This window comes from Panicum virgatum, chromosome 1K (genome assembly GCF_016808335.1).
Source record: "Panicum virgatum strain AP13 chromosome 1K, P.virgatum_v5, whole genome shotgun sequence".
Lineage (NCBI taxonomy): Eukaryota > Viridiplantae > Streptophyta > Magnoliopsida > Poales > Poaceae > Panicum > Panicum virgatum.
Genome location: NC_053136.1, coordinates 50,671,769 through 50,692,895, shown reverse-complemented (window position 1 = coordinate 50,692,895; position 21,127 = coordinate 50,671,769). Strand labels below are relative to the sequence as shown.

The window sequence follows — 21,127 nt, the reverse complement described above, 5'->3', positions numbered from 1 at the left end:
AAAAAAGGATTTTTGACCCACCTCTAACATTAGACAGCAATTATTGTGATATTCCACACAGCACAAATAGTTAGAAAATAGTACTTTCTCGGTCCACAAAAGAATGCAACAATAGGATCCGTGCCGATCAAATTTGACCAAATTTATATTAAATAGTATTAGTGCTTATGTCTCCAAATAAATTTATTATGAAAATATAATCTGTAACTAATCTTATAGTACTTATTTTGCATCATGAATGTTATTATTTTTTTCTATAACTATAGTCAAATTTCAGACTGTTTGATTCATCGAAAAGCGAGAATTGCATTCTTTTGTGTATGGAGGGAGTACATGTGTTTTACATAGATGTTGTGAGAATTATTGTGATATTCCACAGAGCATAAGTAGTTAGTAGAAAATAGTACATGTTTTACATAGCTGTTGCGAGCTCTCAGAACAAGTGACAAGACACGCGAAGATAAAACAGAAACTGAGAAAGGATAACGCTCCTGATGCGTACGTCTCCATCCTCCAGCAGTCCAGCTCCAGCTCCTCCAGGCGGTGGCGTCCACCCGTTGTCCTGGCTGGCCGAGGCAACGTAGACGGATGGACGCACGCGTGCCATACGGACCCCCATGCTCTCTCCCGTCCCATACGTGTGTGAAAGGAGCACTCCCTTGTCCGTTCAAAGCGCGTTAGCACAAGGGGTTGGGGGAAAAAAATGACGCGTTGGAGCGGCGGCGGCGCGACGTGACATTTTTATTCGATTCTGCTGTTACGTTGGGCTGATGCGAACCCGATCGGTCTCTTGGCTCGGCACGGCTCCCTCCGTCGGCGGCACCGGTGGCGTCCGGCCGCCTCTCGCGGTAGCCTGACGCTCTGACCACGCCGCCGGCCGCCGGCGATGCGGAATTGCTTATGCTCTTGGCCACATTGTCAACGTGTGTGTCGGGCGGCGGCCGGTGGCGGTCGATGCGGATGCGCGCCGGCCGGCCGGCCGGGTGTCCGGGACGACGTGCACGGAATATTTGTCTTTTTTTTGGGGGTGGGGAGGGGGGGGTGGGGGGGGGGGGGTTGACGCATGGCACGGATGGCACTAGCTAGCTGGGAAGCTAGCGGAATAGTTCGTCAGGTTATGCATTCTCAACAGCGACCCTGACTGTGTTTAATTGCAAAAAGGATGTGAAAAGTGTTTGCGAAAAGTACTGTAGCACTTTTCATTTATATGTGGTAAATATTATTCTATCATAGACTAACTAGGCTCAAAAAATTCGTCTCGCAACGTACATCAAAACTATGCAATTAGTTTTTTTATTTACCTACATTTATTACTCCATGCATGGGTCATTTGCTATATTTAATATTTCGATGTGATAGAAAGTTTGGAAAATATGGAGGAGTTGGGGAACTAAACACAGCCCGTGAGAGGGTTGACACAGCTCCAGAAGATTCAGACGTCCTGTTTTTGCTCGACTGGAAGTCTTCTCCTTTTCTATTAGTGGCCGAATGCTCCCCAGGCTTCGATTTCCTTTTCTTTTGGAAAGAGGAGACTCAACGGACGCGTTGGCGTTGGATACTAGCTACAGGATTTGTCAATCGTTGCCCCCAAAAAAATCTTACCTACACATTGTTCCTGACTGATTTAGATGCCGCGGTTTTAATTTGCCGCTTTTTTCCCCCCAACATGTGATTATCATCCATTTTAAGGCGTGCTTAAGAGTAGAAATGGAGAACTAACAGCACTACCATGTCGGTCTAAATGGACATGATAGTATTTTCTTCTACACATTAATGAGGGGGCCAGAGGGGCTGTGAGTCAAGCAACACTACCTAACTTTGCCGAATCAATCCAAGTCAGACTGTAGCAAATGTGCCAACCATATCTTGGTCTCTGCTTCATAAACGCCACTTATCAATCACAAACAGGAGTTTCATTACCAAATAATAATGAATGCTCCAATTTAAAATAAAAAATATGCAATCGTAGGGCAACCGCTCAATCAAGAAACGAATACAATACAATGGGCATGTTTGGATACAAGGGCTAGAGCTATTTCTAGTCTAAAATAGCTCAAAATAGCCCAAAATTTTCAAACATGCGGGCTAGTTCTTGGCTATTTGCAAATAGCCTACCTCAAAAAACTATCACACCCAAAGGGTGATTATTTGTGTTATTTCAGGTGGAGTTCACCATAGCAAGAGAGGTAATAGAGCTCCAATGATTGAAAAAAGATTATTTAAAAACTAAATAGCTCTTGGATCCAAACATGTCAAGGGTTATTTTATTGGAGGGCTGTTTGATTGAGCTAATTAGTTCTAACTCAAATAGCTCTAGCCCTTGGATCCAAACACGGCCAATGTATGGTGATGTCACACGAAACGCCACCATGGCCGCCCGTTTTCTCACCCGATACATACGCACGAAATCCTCCCGTTTCCCGCTGCCGTTCAGCTAACCGTGTACTACTACTTGATCGTATACCATGCACCTTCTTCGAGAGAATCATCATGGTCGTCTTGTGTTTCAGTGCATTCAGCACGCATCATACAACACCGGCCAATGAGGCAGTGACACGTTCGCCACCCCCTACCAATGGTATGAGAGGGTTGACTGATATAGCAGTTGTTCACAACACAGGCATAGGCCGGCAATGATATTGTAGAGAAGCTAGTGTACGTTTTTCAAAAAATTAAGAAAAGAAAAAGAAAAGCTAGTGTACGATTCTGTTGAATGTATAGCGTTGCAGTTTGGATGTACTAGTAGCGACCAAAGCAAAGGTCCACTGGCAACGAGGCCCACCATGTCAGCTCCAACTGTCCCTGTCTGTCTGCCCCCGGGCCACCCACCCACCGCATCCATCATCCATGTCACCACTCACCACCATGTGCGGCAGTGCGGGCTGCGGAGACCACGCCGCGGTCAGCCACTCAGCCTGGAGATGCTGGCTAGGCTGACGTCCCGCTGACCGCAGCCTGACACGCCACCCGACGCCGTGGGCTCCACCCCGCAGCGAGCATCTCTCGCCTGTCTCTCCTGGCGGCTCCATGCCCCTTCATGCCATGCCCATGAATTGGAGACCAGAAATCTTGCAGAAAACCCAGCAGCCGGCCGTAGGAATCACTCGCAGAGGCAGAGAAGAAATGATCTGGTGGTCGAGCTGAGCAGAAAACGAAGCACGCGGCGCGATCCCCGGTTGCCTAGCTTGCAGGGATGCGCAGGCGATGATCGGCGTCACGCCGTCACCGTACCGCGGAAAAGTGGCTGGGGGCGGTCGACGGTAACCTGATGGCGACGGTCCTTAATGACGAGGAGGAAAGCTGGGGTTACGAAAGGCGAGTCCGATCTAACAAAGCGCCCAACGTGCGTGCGTCCAATAGCGACCAGACCGTGTAGCTACTAGCGAGTAGCTAGCGACTACTAAAGTGGTCGATGGTGAGGATGTCCTGTGGCTACGCAGTTGACATGTAACCTTGTGCCGTACCGGTGACCTCAATCTAGGCCATAACGCGGTTGACATGTAGCCAAGTTTTGAACTGAAGCTCAATGCACTGCTGCTGCCTAGCCTAGTAGCCTTACACTTCCAAAAAAAAATTTGCGGCCTCACCTGAACATGGGAAAAGTGAGAACTTCTTTCAAGGATGTCGATATAACAAGTCCGAACCCAATGTCTGAAGTCTGAACACATCTTCAGCTAGCAGAGGCCCAACCGCATCTCCGCGATCGATACGATCTCTGAAGAATTTCCCACAGCAGCACGCACCAAAAAAAACGCAGGCAAACAGCATCACCAATGTAAATGAAACCCTATTCCATCTACCCCAGGCCGGGGCCCCTCGAATATTTCTCGTCCTGGCGCCGCTCGTCTCGTTTCGTACCCATATGGCACGGCGCATCTCAGCATCTGCGTGGAGGCTAAGGTAGAGGAAAAAGCAGTGCGCGCGGGGGTCCGGCAGGTTCTGCGCCGGCGTCGCCGTCGCACCTGCTCGTTTCGTTTCGTTTCGTCCTCGCGCGGCTCGCCGGCACGCCGCGCCCGGCCGGCCTCCTTGGCGTGGGGCGCACGACTGCCGTGAGGTGAGTCGCCGCCATCCGCCACCAAACCGTCGTCGCGTCGGATGCGCGCGCGCGCACGTTGCCTTTTTGCCTTTTCCTCCTCTCGCGCCTCGTCCTTGGTTAGCGTCGTCTTGATGCGAGCAATTAAGCTCGCCAGCTACTTGTTGCGATCCGCATGCTAGTTGATCTGCAGTTCTAGTCATGGGCTTCTTTATTGCTGTTGGCTTGTTGCGATTGCAAAGGACACGGTCTCTCCTGCATTATTGCTCACCGGCTGATTGGTGCTCCGTGTGGAGTCTTAAAGCGTTGCTGGTGCCCGACGAGCCGAGGACGACGGACAGACCAACTGTTCTCAAGTCTGAAAACTGACCAGAATGCGTACTGCCGTGGGAGCCTTCGTTTACTGAAACTTTTGTTGGCGAAACAGTGCCGGTGTGCTCTGAGCCTGTACAAGGATTAATTACAAAGGAACTTGTGGTTTATGTTTTGGTGTGGTTGGAAGGCACTGTACGTACTTGCCACATGTTGGAGCTTCTGGGGAAATATCCTGGCCCCAGGGAGCATGAATAGTGAAATGTGTGGAAGAGCTACAAGATGGGTGCATCAGTATTCCACAAGACTGTTGTTGACGCGGGCTTCACCGAAAACAACGGTTTCTTCTTCTTAGTTTAACCAACCAAGACTAGGAGAGAGGAGAACCATATATACGAGCAGAGAGTGAAAGTGACCACGCCCAAAATAACAAACTTTTCGGTACCACGATCCCTTGACTTTTCCGAGGCCTCCTCTTCCAAGGAAAGGGGGAGCTGAGAGGAGCCTGCACACAACCGGCGTCTCGGAGTCGATTGCTACGGTCAAGTTATTCCTAGCTAGCTCGCTCTGGTTGAACGTTGGACTTCTAGAAACGCCAACCTGTACTGAACGGAAGAACTTGCTGCCGTGCTGCCACACTTTGCCATGGATAGAACTGGTTCTGAAACTCGAAAGCAGTGGTGTGGCACAGTGAAGTCCGAGCGTCCCAGCAGCGGGCTGCTACAAGCCTAAAACTAACGGACACCCATTGGTAGTCAGTTCTGCTTACCGTGTGGCCATGGGTAGAGTAGCCCTCTGTATGATTCCTACCATGCCGCAAATGCGTCGCCTCTCGAAATTTTGCACCGACAGGAGACTGGAGAGGCGGCGGCTGCTAATCAGCGAGCGCGCGCCAGGAGCGCTCGTGGCGCGCGATCTCTGACAGCAGGTCTCGATCCTTTTTAGGAAAGTTTTTTTTTTCTTCACAAACTTTCCTTTTATGAAAATGAGAACTTGTAAACACAACTTTTACGTATAACATTTTATACACCTTTGAAGTCAACATAACTTTTACGTAACATATAAATTTTATGTATAAGTTTTCCCTAACAACTGTTGAAGAATATTTTTTTAGCACAACTTTTATGATGCATACATAGTTTTTTTCAAATAATTTGTGGAGGATAATATTTTAGCACAACTTATATAAAAGTTGTTATTTTTATCAGAAAGATTTCTCGCATAATTTTTTTCCGTATAAGTTTGTCATACAACTTCTAAGTACAAGTAGTGGTATGTTTTTTAGTACGTTTTTTATAAATAAAGTTGTCAAGAGAACTTCAAACATAACTATAAAGTAAAAGGCAGCGTTTCAGGTGCAAACCAACCTCTCCGTGCAAATTATATAAACTTCAATCTGAGTCATTGGATCAACATCCAAGGGGTATGGGAGATTGGATAATTTTACAATCTGGACCCCCCTTGGATTGGGTAAACACACTTTTGCAAATCCCCCATCCCACCTCTCTGTGCATCTTACCTTGGATGTTGATCTGATGACCTAGATTAAAGTTTCTATAGTTTGCACGGAGAGATTGGTTTGCACCTGATATGTTTCCAAAGTAAAAACGAAAATCTGAAAAGAAAAAGAAATAATACCACATGCTATTACGCGACGTAATGGGTAAAAATAGAAATAAAAAAGAAAATAAATGCGTACTTGAGTCGTTACGAGTGGGGGAGACACTCCCTCACAGCTGTAAGGCCAATTTCAGTGAGAGTGTCATCGACACAGTTATCTAGACTGATGTCGGTGCCCTGACCCGGGGTCCGGATCCCAACTAGTAAATGTTGTGTGTTTACTCGTCCCAGATGTTGATGCAAGAGGCAACACAATAACGCGTGGGTTTATCCTGGTTCCGGCCACGGGGCCGTACGTCCAGTAAGGGGGTGTGCGAGGGCACTGTATTATCTTGCATCGGAGGTGCCAGTAGTAGGGGGTACATGCAAGGCGAGAGAGGGAGGGAAGCTCCCAGGTCTCTGTTAGAGGAGAAGTCGATCGAGGCGAGTGCCAATATCGGGTGCTGAGCGTGGTGCTTGTGTCAGGATGATCGCGACCAACGTCCCCCTTTAAGGGAGCCCGTCTCCTCCTTTTATAGTCACAAGAAGGGACGGTGTACATGAGCAGGGGATCGTGGAAGTCGTCGTTTTCCCCCGAATCGCGGGGTGCAGTGGCCGAATACTGTAGGAAGTACACTGTGGGGCATGGCGTCGGGCGTGGCAGTCGTCCTGGATATCGTCCTTGGTCTTGCGGAGATCGCGCCGGCATCCTGCCAGCCCCAGCAGACGGCGCGGTCATCGCTGTAGGGTGTACAGTCCTCCAGATGTGGCGTGGTGACGTTCTGTGGGCCATGCAGGTCAGGGTCTTGCATATATACGTGCACCAGCGGCGATGAGGCGCGTGGCGGTCCCGGACCCCGTGTACGGAGTGCTGGCGTGTGCACTAAGGAGGTCCGGGAGTCACGTGGAGGTCCCGGACCCCTCGAGGGGGGAGGTCCGGGCCTCCAGCTGCTAGCGCTGGGCATACATCTTCGGGGGGCACGTGGCGACAACGGACACCTTCCCAAGCAAGAGGCGGGCCCGGGGCCTTACGCGTGGTGAGGTCGAGTCCGGACAGCCGGAGTTGGCAGAATAGTGACGGGAGCTGTGCCGAGCACGTCTCGTCCCGCGTCGCAGGTCCCGCAGTGTTGCCACAGCATCCCGGATGGCGGAGCAGTGACCGGAGTTGGCGGACGGGACTCCGGTCACAGTCACTGTGGGGAATGGCGGCCTGACGCCGTCTGTCCTAGGCACTGTGGAGGAGTGGTTGTGTGACGGCCCAGGTTTTTAAATAGCCAATTTAGGATAATTAAGAACCAAATCATGCATCATTAAATAGGAAACATTGAATTAATGCATGTGTATGCATGAATGGTTATGTGTATGTGTGTTTATGTGTATATGAAAATTTGCTCATAAAATAACAAGTCAAATGAACCAAAGTATTCGAGGTTTTAAACAATCTTTCAAATTTTAAACAAATATGCTTTCAAAATAATTTCTAAATTATAGCTCAAATGAATTTTTGTCCAAAACCAAAGTTTTAGGTTTTCAAAAGATGAACAAATTTTGTGTTTAAAGTTTTTCGAGTTATCACACAAAAATGGGAGAAAATTTTGAATTTCGAAGTACATAGTATCTTTTCAAATGTACTCAAGTTTCAAATTTTTATCTTTTAAACAAAGCTTCAAATGAACTTTTTCCTAAAATAAAAGTTGTAGATCTCGAAATTTTGAACAACTTTGGTATTCAAAAGTTTTTCGTTTGAGGCCATGAAGAAGGATAAAAGCTGAGTTTACGAACTGGATGTTGGAACTTCGAGTTATTTACAGCTTTGCCATCACCACCATCTCTCCTCCCTCTCTGTTTCTCGCTGTGACGGCGTTCGTCGCCGTCGCCTCGCCGTCATCGCTCTCGACGTTAGTGCCACACGCGTCGCCTTGTCTAGCATCTCGCCACCGCTCAAGCCGTCCCTATCCGATCGCAAGCAACTCCGATTTCGTTTCTTCTCTTTCTCGCCCCCTCCCCGAATCGAGCTCTGCTCGCGCGCCAACGCCGGCCGAGCGCCGCTCCACCCCGCGCCATCTCCCCTCAAACCCCAGGCTCCCTTGCTTCGAGCCCAGGAGCTCACTTCTCCTTCCTCGTCCCCTCCTCACGCCCAGAAGGGTCCTAAGCCAAGCTTCTCTGCTCCAGAACGGCCGACCGCCGCCTGCCATGCCGCCGGCTGTCCTTGCTCCGTCGAGCTCCCACTTCCACCCTCCCTCGCCTTCAATCGACATCGGAAATGGTTTCATCTCGTTCCAGTGGAGCTCCCAGGCCCGGCCGCCCCTCCATATCGTTGCCGACGAGCCGCCGCCGCGGACAGAGTCGACGCCGGCCGTCTGCTTCCGCGGAGGGCCCTCCTCCGGCCTTCCCCAAGCCAAATGGACCCTGCAACGACCTTCTCCAGGGCACCGTGGAGCTCTCCGACTTGCTCCCCACCGCCCACGGCCGCCGGAGCACCACCGTCGCCGCGCGAGTTCGCCGCCGGCCGCTCTACTCCGTCAAGCCGCCCCCTCCGTCCGCGTCCGCGAGCCCCAAGACCCTCCTGAGGTAGCCCGTGAGCCCCTCTCTCTTTTCCCCCTCGGGCCCCCCACCTCCGGCGACCCTGCTCCCCGGAAACGGCGCCGCCGGCCCTGCTCTGTTCTAGGTGTATTCTGAATATTTGAATTGTTCCGAGTAAATGACTGCATGAAATAGTATGATTTTTGCAGGATAGATTACTCTGTTTACCTTCTGTTTAATGAAATGTTTGCTGAATTTACTATTGTATGTGTGCTGAGTTGTTATTTATTTAGCAAACCATGATTGACTTGCTTTCGGAAACAACTACCACTTGTTTATGAAGTTAGTGAGCTTCTTTTGTGCCGTTGATCATGATACCTTGTGTAGTTAGAAATATTAGATACTACTCTATAAACGATTGCCCAGGAAATGTTAATTAAGAAGTTCACATCCAAACTCACATCATGTTGGACTACAACTTTATTGTGAAGGAAAAATAGTAACATCCACATTGTTGAGCAACTCGAAACTGTGCATTCATACATATGCATTGTTGCATTTCATTTAGGTACGATAGATGAATCACGTGAAGGACGCGACGTTGGAGTCGAGCCAGAAGACGGTGAATGGTGGACACATCCAAAAGGTGGACGGATGGATCCCGATGTGCACGACCGAAGGAAGATGTTCGTCGAGCAAGTATTCTCTAACTAACACTGACCTAGTGTTAATTCCAGGCAAGCCCCGGAGCATATCCTATCTATTTTAAATTTATGCAACTTATTATTATTCCTATCTACTTGCGCATTTAAGTTTATAGGAGTTGCTTGGAACTTTAGTTGCATGATCTTAGGTACCTATGCTTGAACACTAGTATGTGTAGGTCGCTAGTTGGCTAGGCTAATGGTTCGGTAGAAGTCGAGTGATTTCCTGTCACTCGCGAGAATTATAGGAGTTGAATGTCTACTATATACTGCAACTATAAGGCTCACGGGCGGGGTTGTGGTACTTGTGATACCCCGTCTGTTTAGTGAAAATGGATAAGGCCGCAGTGTGTGGTAGTGGTGGTTAAGTTTTTGAACGTACTAACCACATGCCGAGAAATATGGTAATCGGTAAGCTTAAGTACTGGATTGCACCGAAACCGGAACATACTCCCCACCGTCTTTGAACGTTGTTCTCATGCGGCCACATGCGAGTGCAAGAAGGCTCACGACCCGGCGCCGTACCGTGGCGTGGATTCTTGTAGTCGAGGGCGGTGGGCCTGTTCCGTGCAGCGGGAATTGAAGGGAAAAGTCGTGTGGGCGAAGCGAGATATCGATCCCCATGCGTGTGTGTTAGATCTGCCTGGCCAGGTTAACAAATTTGATTCGAATCGTCCGCTTCTCACGGTTTGGGACTGCTTAACTCTTTTGCCACATAGAGTAAGAAGTGAAAGATGATGATGAAGAATATGGTTGGTTGGATGATGAAAGATAATTGTTTCCCACCATGTATGCTATTGGATAGATGCTCACCTAGAATGGTTAATTGAACTAGAATTTGGAAGCTAAAACCTGAAATTAAGGATCTACTCTTTATTGCTTTTCGGCAAACAAACCCCTCAAGCCAAAAGCCTTGCATGTCTAGATAAAGGGTTAAGTATACCCTTAGTCGGGTAAGTCTTGCTGAGTATTAGTATACTCAGTCTTGTTTGTGGCTTTGTTTTTCAGGTGGTACATCTGAGGATGTGATTGATGTCATGTACGGCCTTCATCATGACGTCTTCTATCGTCGCTAGACTATCGTGTATTTTTTCTGCTGCACTTGAACTTTGTTGTCTTTTTTATAAATTCAAACTTGGTTTGTAATATTAATTCAATTTCATACTCTGTGCTGTAAAATTTGTGGAATGCTGCATTCTCTGGACTGCTTTGTCGATCCTGTTCAAGTGGTTTAATCGGGATTTTACCCGACAGCACTGCCGGATTACTCCGTTTTAAGTGCGTGTTAACCCTGATTGTCGTTTTGATGATGGTTAGCGCACTTAAGCCGGATTAATTTAGGCGGGACTGCCACATGTTGGCATTCAATGCCTCCGTACGACGGGCGGGTGAGCGGTAGGGCCGTTTGTCCTTTACGCCGAGGGGTGGCCTCGAGCGAGGCGGAGATGAGTTACCTGCTCGAGGGTAGGTTCGCTACCCTCGAGCGAGGCGGAGATGCGCGGCGCAGTCGAGGGTTTTGATGGGAGCCCTCGAGCGAGGCGGAGATCGCCCCGCGGGTCCGAGGGGGGTGCGAATGGGCCGTATGCTGGGCTTCTTTGAGTCCTTTCCTTTCTTCCGGATTGGAAGGAGGCCGTGGGCTTTCGTGGGCTCAGCTGCCTAACATGTGTTTGCATTTTTTAGGGTGATCTTAGTACCCCGATTAGAATGTCCCTAATCGTGGTACCCGACAACTGAAATATTAAGAACTGTGCCAGTGGAGTGTCACCACCATGACACTCCTCTCATATTTCATGACACTTCTCTCTTCTCTCTCCTCGTACTATTGGTACATGTTAGTGAATTTAATATCATAACACTCTTATGACACTCCCAGTGAAATTGGACCTAACGTCGCCCACCAGGAAGCGATGTAGCACGCGAGTGCCGAATTGTATTCCGCGTGGAGAGGCTCCTCTGAGTCACGGCCTGATGGTTTCATCCCAATGCATTGACCTGCACGCTCTCCAACATGTCAGGCCGTGCTCCGCGCTATCATGACTCCGTGAGCAGTGGGCACACACGCCGGCAACGCCGCTGCCGGGAGTAATTTTACAATTAAGTGCTTGCTCTTGGATTAGATAATCACATTTTTGTAAATTCTCCCTCCCACTCTTCCTGCGCCCTTCCCTTAGATATTGATCCGGTGGCCCAGATTGAAGTTTGCATAGTTTCCACGAAAAAATTGTTTTGCACCTAATACATTCCCAAATAATTTATACTTTTTTAGATGCACTAACCTTTTCCTTTAGATTGATGCACTATCCTTTTTTAGAACTGCAGCCTATAGTTTTTTTTGGGGTGGGGGTGGGGCTGCTGGGGTCACACACGGATGACCCCTAACAGACTTGTCACCCACTATAAATTTTATGTTGTTGGGTTTAAATTGGTACAACAAACTGGTCCATAGTCTAATTTATTCTAGAACAGATTTATTTTGTTCTGAAATAATTTTTTAATTGTTCTAGCAATACAAAAAATTTGTTCGGTAATAAATTTTTTTGTTTCGGAACAAAAAATAGTTATTAGCCCTTGTGCGATGGTTTGACTGCCAGTAACCCGAGCAACTCCTAACATTTGCCAGTTTCGAGAGTATAAGGGACGAATAACTACTACTCATTTGGGCCTGGGCTAGTGATACAGCCGGGCCCAAATGGGCCGCATCCTTCAAAGGAATGGCCTCCGTCATATCAGCCCATCTCTGTCTACGAATAAGCCCTAATCCGCGGCCGAGACGCGCCCTATTTAACCCCCACGCACTAGGGTTTCGCTCTCTTTCCCTTTGACACCGAACCAGAGCGGCGTCGCGGGCGGACTAGGAGGAGGCAGAGCAGCAGCAGCCGGGCCAACCCACCGCCGCCACCATGGGTGAGCGCCCGCCGGTCTTCCCTTCTCGTTCTGCTTGTGCTGCCGTGGTGTCTGGAGGTTGTCCGGTTTGAGCGATGCTAATGATTGCGGCGGCGGTTGCTTTGGATGTGTCCATGCAGGTATCTCGCGTGACTCGATGCACAAGCGCCGGGCCACCGGTGGGAAGCAGAAGGCCTGGAGGAAGAAGCGAAAGTAACGACTCTTTTCCTCTCCTGTTCTTTCATTTGGATTTGCGTGGTTGTGCAAAGGTTTGTAGCCTAGTCAAGTAGTTGATAAGATCAATTGTATAAGGGTTTGGTAGCTTTACATTTCGATATTTCGGTGGATCTGGTGGTGTTTTCGATTATAGGAGCTGATCTGAGTTGTATCGTGTTTAGCTTTGTTCTCGAGGCGACTTTTTGAACTCTATAGATTTTACGCGGTTGGTACCCCCTAATTATGCGGGGGGGGGGGGGGGGGCTTTTAGTTCCAGCGTAGTGAGTTATCTGTGAGTGTTAAATACATTATCATAATGCTTTTGATGAAACTCCGGACTCTTGCCATTAAATGAAGCAGTGGTATCATGTCGTTTCTATGTTTAGTTTTCAATTTTCAGAAGGCAAAATAATTTTGAATTCCTGGGAATTATTTGGAGAACCTGTGATGGAAGTGCTCACCTTTATAATTGTGTTATATGATTTGGAAGCTTTATTTTTATTGATACTAACTGAATCCTAAAGCTTTATTTGCATTTGGTTACAAGTAATCTATGCAGTTGAATTCATATGATTTGTCAGTTGTCTGGATCATGTTTGTAAATCAGATGTAATACTGGTTTTTTGATGATGGGAATTGATGTCAGCAGCTCATTCTAGAAGTATTAGATCAAAACAACTGTATATTTTGTGCAAAGACTTATTCAGTTTCTCATTTGTCTTGAAAGTACGAGCTCGGCCGCCAGCCAGCCAACACCAAGTTGTCAAGCAACAAGACGGTGAGGAGGGAAACATACCTCAGCAGCATCCTTCTTGGCAGCAGGTGCCTTCTTCCTACCGATATCCACTCCATAGTGTGTTAGGTACCATTGCTTGAATGGGGCAGCATCAACTTGCACAATGGCGCTCTTCACAAGGGTATGAGTCCTCACGAGCTCATTGTTTGACGCGTTGTAGACCACATCAAGGATACGGGTCTTGCAGGTAACAGCCTCACTTCCCCATGAGTAGTTACCAGTATCCAGGCGGAGAGCCCTCCACTTCACATTACCTCCTCTGACACGGACCCTCCTCACCGTCTTGTTGCTTGACAACTTGGTAAGGCATCTTCTGTAAGGAATTGGCTTCACTGTTCACACACTTTGTAGATTACAAATAGCAGCTCGTCGTGTTATGTTTTGAGGGTTCTAAAAGTAGTTCATGTAGATACCGCTTATTCCTAAACAGACACTTCACCTGTCTTACAGATTTTTTTTATAGAACTCTTCCTCTATCCACCTGTTGTATGTGAATAGTTTGTTTCTCCATTTCTTTGCATGTTTTTAGGTTTCTATATTCTATATGAATGATATTAGAGTTGATTATTTCAAGGAATGTATTTTGGTAATCTATGTTACAAAACTAACAGTGATAGTTTTAGTTAAATTCCTTTTCCTTTACTCAAGAGGCTGTGATGGTTCCCTCAGCGGATCATTTATTTTTTGAGGTGAATTAATGTAGGGACAAGGTGAGGCTGCAGCTGAGGAAGCAAAGAAGAGCAACCACGTCCAGAGGAAGCTTGAGAAGCGTCAGCAGGGACGCACACTTGACCCCCACATTGAAGAGCAATTTGGCAGTGGAAGTCTGTTGGCGTGCATTTCTTCCCGCCCTGGGCAGTGTGGCAGAGTTGACGGGTATGGAATATCAGCATTCTGTTTTTCTTTCTTAAAACTTTTATCTGTCTGTTTAGGAAGTTGGCCCATGCCCAGCTTCAATTCATCCCCGCAGAAACCATCCATCCCAAAGACTCGATAGCCCACCGTCCTAAAAAAACAAAACCCCATCCAATCATCCAAACACTGCCTCCTCGGTTGGCATGACGGCAGCAGCGATGCGACCGCTGATGGGCGCAGTCGCCTCTGCCCTGCCGTCCGGCTGCTACGGACCACGGTATGCTATGTTTAGATCCGTAAAAATAGTAGTAAAAAGTATTACATCGGATACTATGGTATATTATATCATTTTTTGTTTGTTTGTGATAATTATTATTCTACCATAACCTAACTAGGCTCAAAAGATTCGTCTTGTCGTGTACATCAAAACTATGTAATTAATTTTTTTTATTTATCTACATTTAATGCTCCATACATGAGGTAAAATATTTGATGTGATAGATGAATAGTGAAGTTTGGAGAGAGAAATTTTGGAAGTAAACACAGCCATAGTACTCCCTCCGTCTCTAAATAATTTAATTGTCGCTTTCGCTTTCCGAGAAACAATTTTAATCAAATATATATAAAAATATATTAATATTTATTATACAAATTAAATATCATTAGATAGATATTTGAATCTAGTTTTTTATAAAATTTATTTAGAGATTTAAATGTTGCACGTAGTTTTTATAAATCTAATCAAATTTGTGGTACGAAAACCAAAAACAACTCTTATTTAAAGACAGAGGGAGTACTTCACAGGCGTCAATGCCCGCCCGCAGCCTGCACCCTGCACTCCGTCCCGCCACTGCCCGAGTGCCCGACCGGGTAATCTGCCGCACTGGCCGCGCCGAGCGCCGGCGCGATGCCACGCCACAGCGCCACCACCGTAACGCGAGGCCGGCCGGCCGGGTGCGTGTTCGTAGCATACTCGCGCACAGCGCCGCCGTACTGGACGCGCTGCCGGGGGCGGGGGCGGGGGCGGGGGTGGTGTCCGTTTGTGATAAATGTTGCGGCTCTCTCTCGACTCGCGCATGTGTTCCCCCGAGCGGCAGCGACGCGCGCGGGCGCTGTAGACGAGGGCGCGAGGTCCAAGTAACGTCGTCGCACCCCAGCCAACTACGCGGGGGTTGTAGAAGAGTTGTTCTTCAAATAAAGGTTCAGTTTTCGTCCACTAACCGGATAAAAATACAAATTTCCGAGACAAAAATAGGAATTTCATCTGCCTGCAGGACGAAATACCATGGGCCCTCTACGATAGTATAAATTCCATCAGCCCATAAGGCGAAATTAGCTATTTTCGTCCACCTAGCAGACGAATATATATTTTTATTTCCCAAGATAACAATATTATTCCATAATTGCAGTAAAATTTTATATTAAAAAATTCATTAAAGTAAGTGCTTATCATCGGCAGGTTAACATGACCTTGAGCGAGTCTTGCTTCTACGCTTCCTTAATTAATGAAACTACCAAGATGCCACATTGATGCATCACCCTCGGCGGCTGTCACCTGACGGTACCAGTGGTGGTACCACCGTACCGTGATGGACGCGATGTGGCCTGTGCGAGCCGGTACATGCGCGAGATCTTCCCTACACAAGTACACCGCGTGTGGGTCTCGGGCAAATGGCGACATGTGCCGTAGCAGAAGCATCACGACCGCCGCCCCCCGTCCTTCCTCTCGCTCCCCTTGCGATCAGCTCCTTCATCGCTCAGCTTAAGGCTATCTCCGATCATTCCTCCCATCCAACTCCTCCAAACGTACTATTTATTATATTTTATTACTTTCCTCCAAAAGATTCATCCCCTATAACTCCTTCTCTCCAACCATTCCTCTAATATCTATTCCCTCTATATACTATCACTCATTAACTAACTATTTATTTATCGTTTTTGAATTTAAAAAAATCATACAATATTTGTACTGTCATAATACACATTATCATTATGTTATGTGACTCAAACGAAATTAATATCATGAAGAAACGGTGTGATTAGAGATATACGGGGAGTTAGAACTCACCTTATATATAGGGGGAGTTTCAACGTGGGGTGGGGGGACGTATAAGGGGCTCCGTTGGAGCAAGCCTAAGGTCAATGCAAAATGCGTACCGAGCGAGTGCTGGCCGCTGCGTGCAGTACAGCAAACCCTACTGGTAGCAGCAGAAGCTCAGAAGCAGCATGGCAGGAAGGGAAACGGGGAGGTTAGTATATTTGCATCACATGGGTCCTGTTTGGTTTTGTGTAACAGAAAGTACTAGGAAACTTTGAAGACTAATTACAGGATTAAATAAAATCAATTTATAAAACCAACTCTAAAACCCTTGTGCTAGGAACCCTGAAGAATCTAATAAGACCTTTGACTCATGATTTGTGGACGGTTACTGTAGCATCAATGTAGCCAATCATCAATTAATTACCGCTATTAGATCCGTCACGAAAAATTATACTCATTCCTTAAAAAAATTTTGCAAATAAATTTAATTTAGCACTCTATAAATACAAGATTGTTTTTTCCACTTGCGTGCACTAAGAAACTCTAGTGGGAACCAAAGGGCCATGAAAGGCCATGTTTGGTTACATGTCCCATCAAAATTTCACAAAAAGACAAATGTCCGCATGGAGTACTAAATGAAGTCTATTTGCAAAACCTTTTCAGAGATGAGTGTAACTTTTCGAGATGAATCTAATGAGCCAAGTTTCATCATGGTTGGCTACAGTGATGCTACAGTGACCGCGCTCAATCATCCCCCAAACGTGCGGTCAAAGGCCTCATTAGTTAGAGCAACTGCTACAGTACCATAGTTGTGGAGGTAATTTTGTAATTAGACTTTATTTAATACTCTTAATTAGTGGTCAAACATCAAAAAGTTTTCCTCAAAACTTTTTCACAAAGTAACCAAACACGGCCAAAGCCTAGCGTTTCTCTGGCCATGTTTGGTTGAGATGTGAAAAATGTTTTGATGAGAGAGAAACGATGCTTTGACCACTAATTAGGGGTATTAAATAAAGTCTAATTACAAAATTACCTCCACAACTATGGTACTGTAGCAGTTGCTCTATCTAATGAGGCCTTTGACCGCACGTTTAGAGGATAATTGAGTGCGGTTACTGTAACATCACTGTAGCCAATCATGATGAAACTTGACTCATTAGATTCGTCTCGAAAATTTACACCCATTACTGAAAAGGTTTTACAAATAGACTTCATTTAGTACTCCATGCAGATGTTCGTCTTTTTGTGCAATCTTGATTTGATGGGTAACCAAACATGGCCTCTGATGGGCCAGCCAGCCTTAGCAGACGGCAGCAGCAGAGCATCGTACCACAGTGGTGGCTGAGCTGACCTGAGCTAGTGAGCTGCCACGCTACAGCCTACAGTGGCCTGCCCTCGCCGCTCGCGCTGGCTGGCTGGCTTCTTGCTTCCACGGTTCCACCGGGGGACGGGGGCTCCAGTACAAAAATGGAGGGGGGGGGGGGGGCGTGACCTGAACCGGGAGGAGCTTTTGCGCCGGTGGCGAAACAGGCTCGCCTCGCTCTGGGTCATACCCATATGCAGTCATGGATGCATGCGCAGGGGCCTTTTTTTAATCACGACCCCCGCTGCTGCTCCGTGTCTCCATCCCTGTGCTGTGCATCTTTATCAGGTCACTGCTCGCGTCCAAGGCGGGAAAGCAGGTCGCCCGCCCCTGTCCGGCGGCAGGTGCTTACCATGGGAGAAACTGAAATCAAATGGAGGCCACCGAAAGAAAGAAAGAAAGCAACAAAAGGGTAGCTAGCTATCTGCCGCTGGACAAAAGGCTGTTGGGGGAGAAAGAGATGGATGGAGATTCTATCTAGGGCCGTGTTTGGTTAGTGAGCAAATTTTTTGCGCACGTTTTTCGAGAAGAGAATCTTGTACGCATGGAGTACTAAATGAAGTCTATTTACAAAACCTTTTCAGGGATGGGTGTAACTTTTCGAGACAAATCTAATGGCGGTAATTAATTGATGATTTACTACAGTGATGCTACAGTAACCATCCTCTAATCGCGCGGTCAAAGACCTCATTAGATTCGTCTCGTGATTTACACGGGGGTTGTGGAGGTGGTTTTGTAATTAGACTTCGTTTGCTACTCTAAATTTTTGGTCAAAAGTGCTACAGTAAAACGTGAAATGTAACCAGAGTAATTTGGAGTATAGTACTGGAGTACTACATGGTGTTAACACTTTGCTAGGAATAGGATTGTAGGAAATTTAAAAACTGGGTTGGCAGCGGGGCAGGGCCGGCAGCGTGTCGTCAGGCCTCGGCAGTCGGCACCCACCCCTTCGGTCAGGGCCATGATTGGTTCACACCCTAAAATTTTTTTCACAAAAAACAAATGTACGTATAGAGTACTAAACGAAATTTATTTGCGAAATTTTTTCACGAATAGGTATAATTTTTCGAAACGAATCTAATGAGTCAAATTCCACCATGATTGGCTACAGTAATGATACAGTAACCGCCTCTAATAATCTTCCAATCATGACGTCAAAGACCATATTAGCTATAGCACATGCTACAGTACCATAATTATGAAAATTATTTTATAATTAGACTTTATTTAATACATCTAATTAGTAGTCAAAGAGACAAAAATTTCATGAAAACTTGTCACCCCCTAACCAAACAAGGCCCAGATGGTGAGAGAGAGAGAGTGGAAGCAGTGGCGGATCCCAAGGGGGGCTGGGGGCTCCAGCCCCCCTACGAGCTGCAACCTCTATTGGAACAAGGGAATCAAGGGAAGCTAGAGGAGGAGAAAGTGAAGAGAGAAGTGACCTGGATCCGCCACTGAGTGGAAGAGGAAGAGAACCCGAGGATCGTGTTACCTGAATTGTTTATCATACCACAGCTTATTTAACTTGTGCTGCTTCATGCTCCGGTTTTAATGAGTTCCAATTCAATGTGTGTTTAGCTCCGCCGCTGTGCAACCTGCTTCCAACCTCCCAGCGAGCGAGTTATCCTAGTACGTACAGCTCCAGCACCATCAGCCTGCGCGTGCCGTACGTACTCCCAGGTATGGGCAAGATTGGAAAACCCTAGCCGCACTGAAATTTCCAACCATCTCCAGCGATCCAAGCACCAACTTTCACCGTAAGCAAACGCAGAGGTAATGCTAATCAGCCGCATAATCAGCTCCGTGCCGCCGTCACCACTAAAACCCACTGATGGCCGAGGCACCGAGCAGAGCAGCAGCATATATGCAAGGGGCCATGAGCTCACGCGCGTGGACTAGGAGAGGCGCGGCGTGCTGAGAGCAGCACGCGGTTGACTCCCGGAGCCATTTGGGTCGGGGAGGCGTACGTGCCCCGGTCACTGAAGCACAGTACCACACCACGGGTGTGTTTAGATGTGTAAAAAGAGTGTAAAAAGTGGATGCGAAAAGTCACATCAGTCACTGTAGCGCACTGTAGCACGTTTTGTTTGTTTGTGGCAAATATTGTCCTATCATGACCTAACTAGGCTCAAAAGATTCGTCTCGCAACGTACATCAAAACTATGTAATTAGTTTTTTTATTTAACTACATTTAGTACTTCATGCATGAGTCATTTGCTATATTTAATGTTTTGATGTGATGGAGATGTGATGGAAAATTTGGAGTTTGGGGGGGAGTTTTTTGAAACTAAACACAGCCCACGATGATGAGAGCTGCCACAGCTCCAGCTCCCCGTCTCCAACAGTGGCGGCGAGGAGTAGGAGCGAAGCCGCGGCGGGAGAAGTTATTGCGTGCTTGGCCTCCGGCCAGAGGCGTCAACAGAGCCCTGCCGGCTGCCGTGGGTAGCCATGCCATGCGCCATTGCTGCTGCAGCCCAGCTGGAGGGAGGGCGTACCGGGCGCATGAAATCCAGGATCGCGTCCGTCCTGGAGCGAGGCGCCAGCGAGTCCAGTACTGCGGCGCGCTCTCTGCAATTGCTACTGCTCCGTTCCGTCCGCGTTGGTGATGAGATGTGCCGCTGTTCCCGCGTGTTGGGAGCTGCCGTTCGCTGCGATAATATTTTTCTCTTATACCAAATCAACACCAGTCAGCAGCCACCAACTAGCTAGCAGTATTGTTCTTTCATAATAAATCAGCACCAGTCACCAGCCACAAAACAATGAACATTGTGTGTACTTGTGTTACGGCTGGTTGGGTTCATTCTCCATTTATTTTTCTCAGAAAACAACATTCCAGAGATTTCTCCATGCCGGAATTTAACTTACTGCTTCTGCTTGTACTACAAAAGAATTTAGAGTAGAGTTTATTGTTTCGGCCGAATTTCTGGGTGCCCATCAGACTGGCATCCCGGCTCGTGCAGTCCTGCCTGCTAAGATAAAAAAAATAACGGTGGTTGCTACAGGGCTACGTGCTCGACTAATACTACTAGACTGATAGGCGTGGGCCGGGCCTAATTCCGCGCAGGAGAGAAGCGACGACGGGGGTTTGAGAGTTTGACCGGGAGGCTTCTCTTCAACGGCTGACTTGGACTCTGCCTGCTGCGCTGGCGGGCCACGGGCATTCCGTGGACGCGGAGCCGCCGGGCCCATGCGCCGGGTCCACGGAATGCACCCCCCCGCGCGCACTCGTGCTGCGGCCTCTACTCCCAGAACTGGGAATGAGATCCTCTGCAGTCGGGGGACACTGACAGGACTCTGCAGTCATGCCCATCCACCCGTCCTTCCGTGATCCGACGATGGCTCGTGCGCGCGGCTCTCCTATCTTCCCGACGCTGGCTTGGCTCGCTCGCGAGTCGCGGACTCGCGGCTCATTCCCCATGCCGACGGCTCGCTTCCCCTTCGCTTGCCTTTGGCTGGTTTGACCACGACGCCGCCAAGCAGTAGCAGTGCGCGGCGGCCACGGAGACAAGCCCAGGCGAAGCTGACCCGATGGCCACGGCACAGAGGCGGCGGCGATGCGGCTCAGGCTCAGGAGTCAGGAGCCTGGCGGCCGCGGGAAGCGCCGACGCCGAGGCCTTCGACAGGGCGCGACCGAAGCTGCCGGCGCCGACGAGGTTCCTGTCCTTAAACCCCTTGGTGGCGTAGAACAGTTCCCTGTACGCGAACCGGTGTGTCCCGATCTTGATCGCCGATTCGCCGCACGAGAAGGACCACGGCGGCGAGGACCAGCGCCGCGCTCGCGAGCGGCAGGGCGATCTCCACG

The 21,127-nt window shown here is 48.1% G+C and overlaps 1 protein-coding gene across 2 annotated transcripts; it reads left to right on the top strand.

Annotated features, from left to right (window-relative positions):
- The first annotated feature begins 11,923 nt into the window (after nt 1–11,923).
- LOC120641172 (40S ribosomal protein S8-like) lies at nt 11,924–14,082 on the top strand. Of its 2 annotated transcripts, none has more exons than XR_005662168.1 (4): nt 11,924–12,075; nt 12,195–12,267; nt 12,998–13,367; nt 13,770–13,999. XR_005662168.1 is itself a non-coding variant. In XM_039917171.1 (4 exons), exons 1-4 carry the CDS (start codon nt 12,072–12,074, stop codon nt 13,975–13,977), a joined length of 381 nt encoding a protein of 126 aa, XP_039773105.1. In that variant the 5' UTR covers nt 11,924–12,071; the 3' UTR covers nt 13,978–14,082. The 2 variants fall into 2 exon arrangements, 1 of the variants encoding a protein (XP_039773105.1); XM_039917171.1 differs by having other exon boundaries at nt 12,997–13,092; nt 13,770–14,082.
- The last annotated feature ends 7,045 nt before the right edge of the window (nt 14,083–21,127 follow it).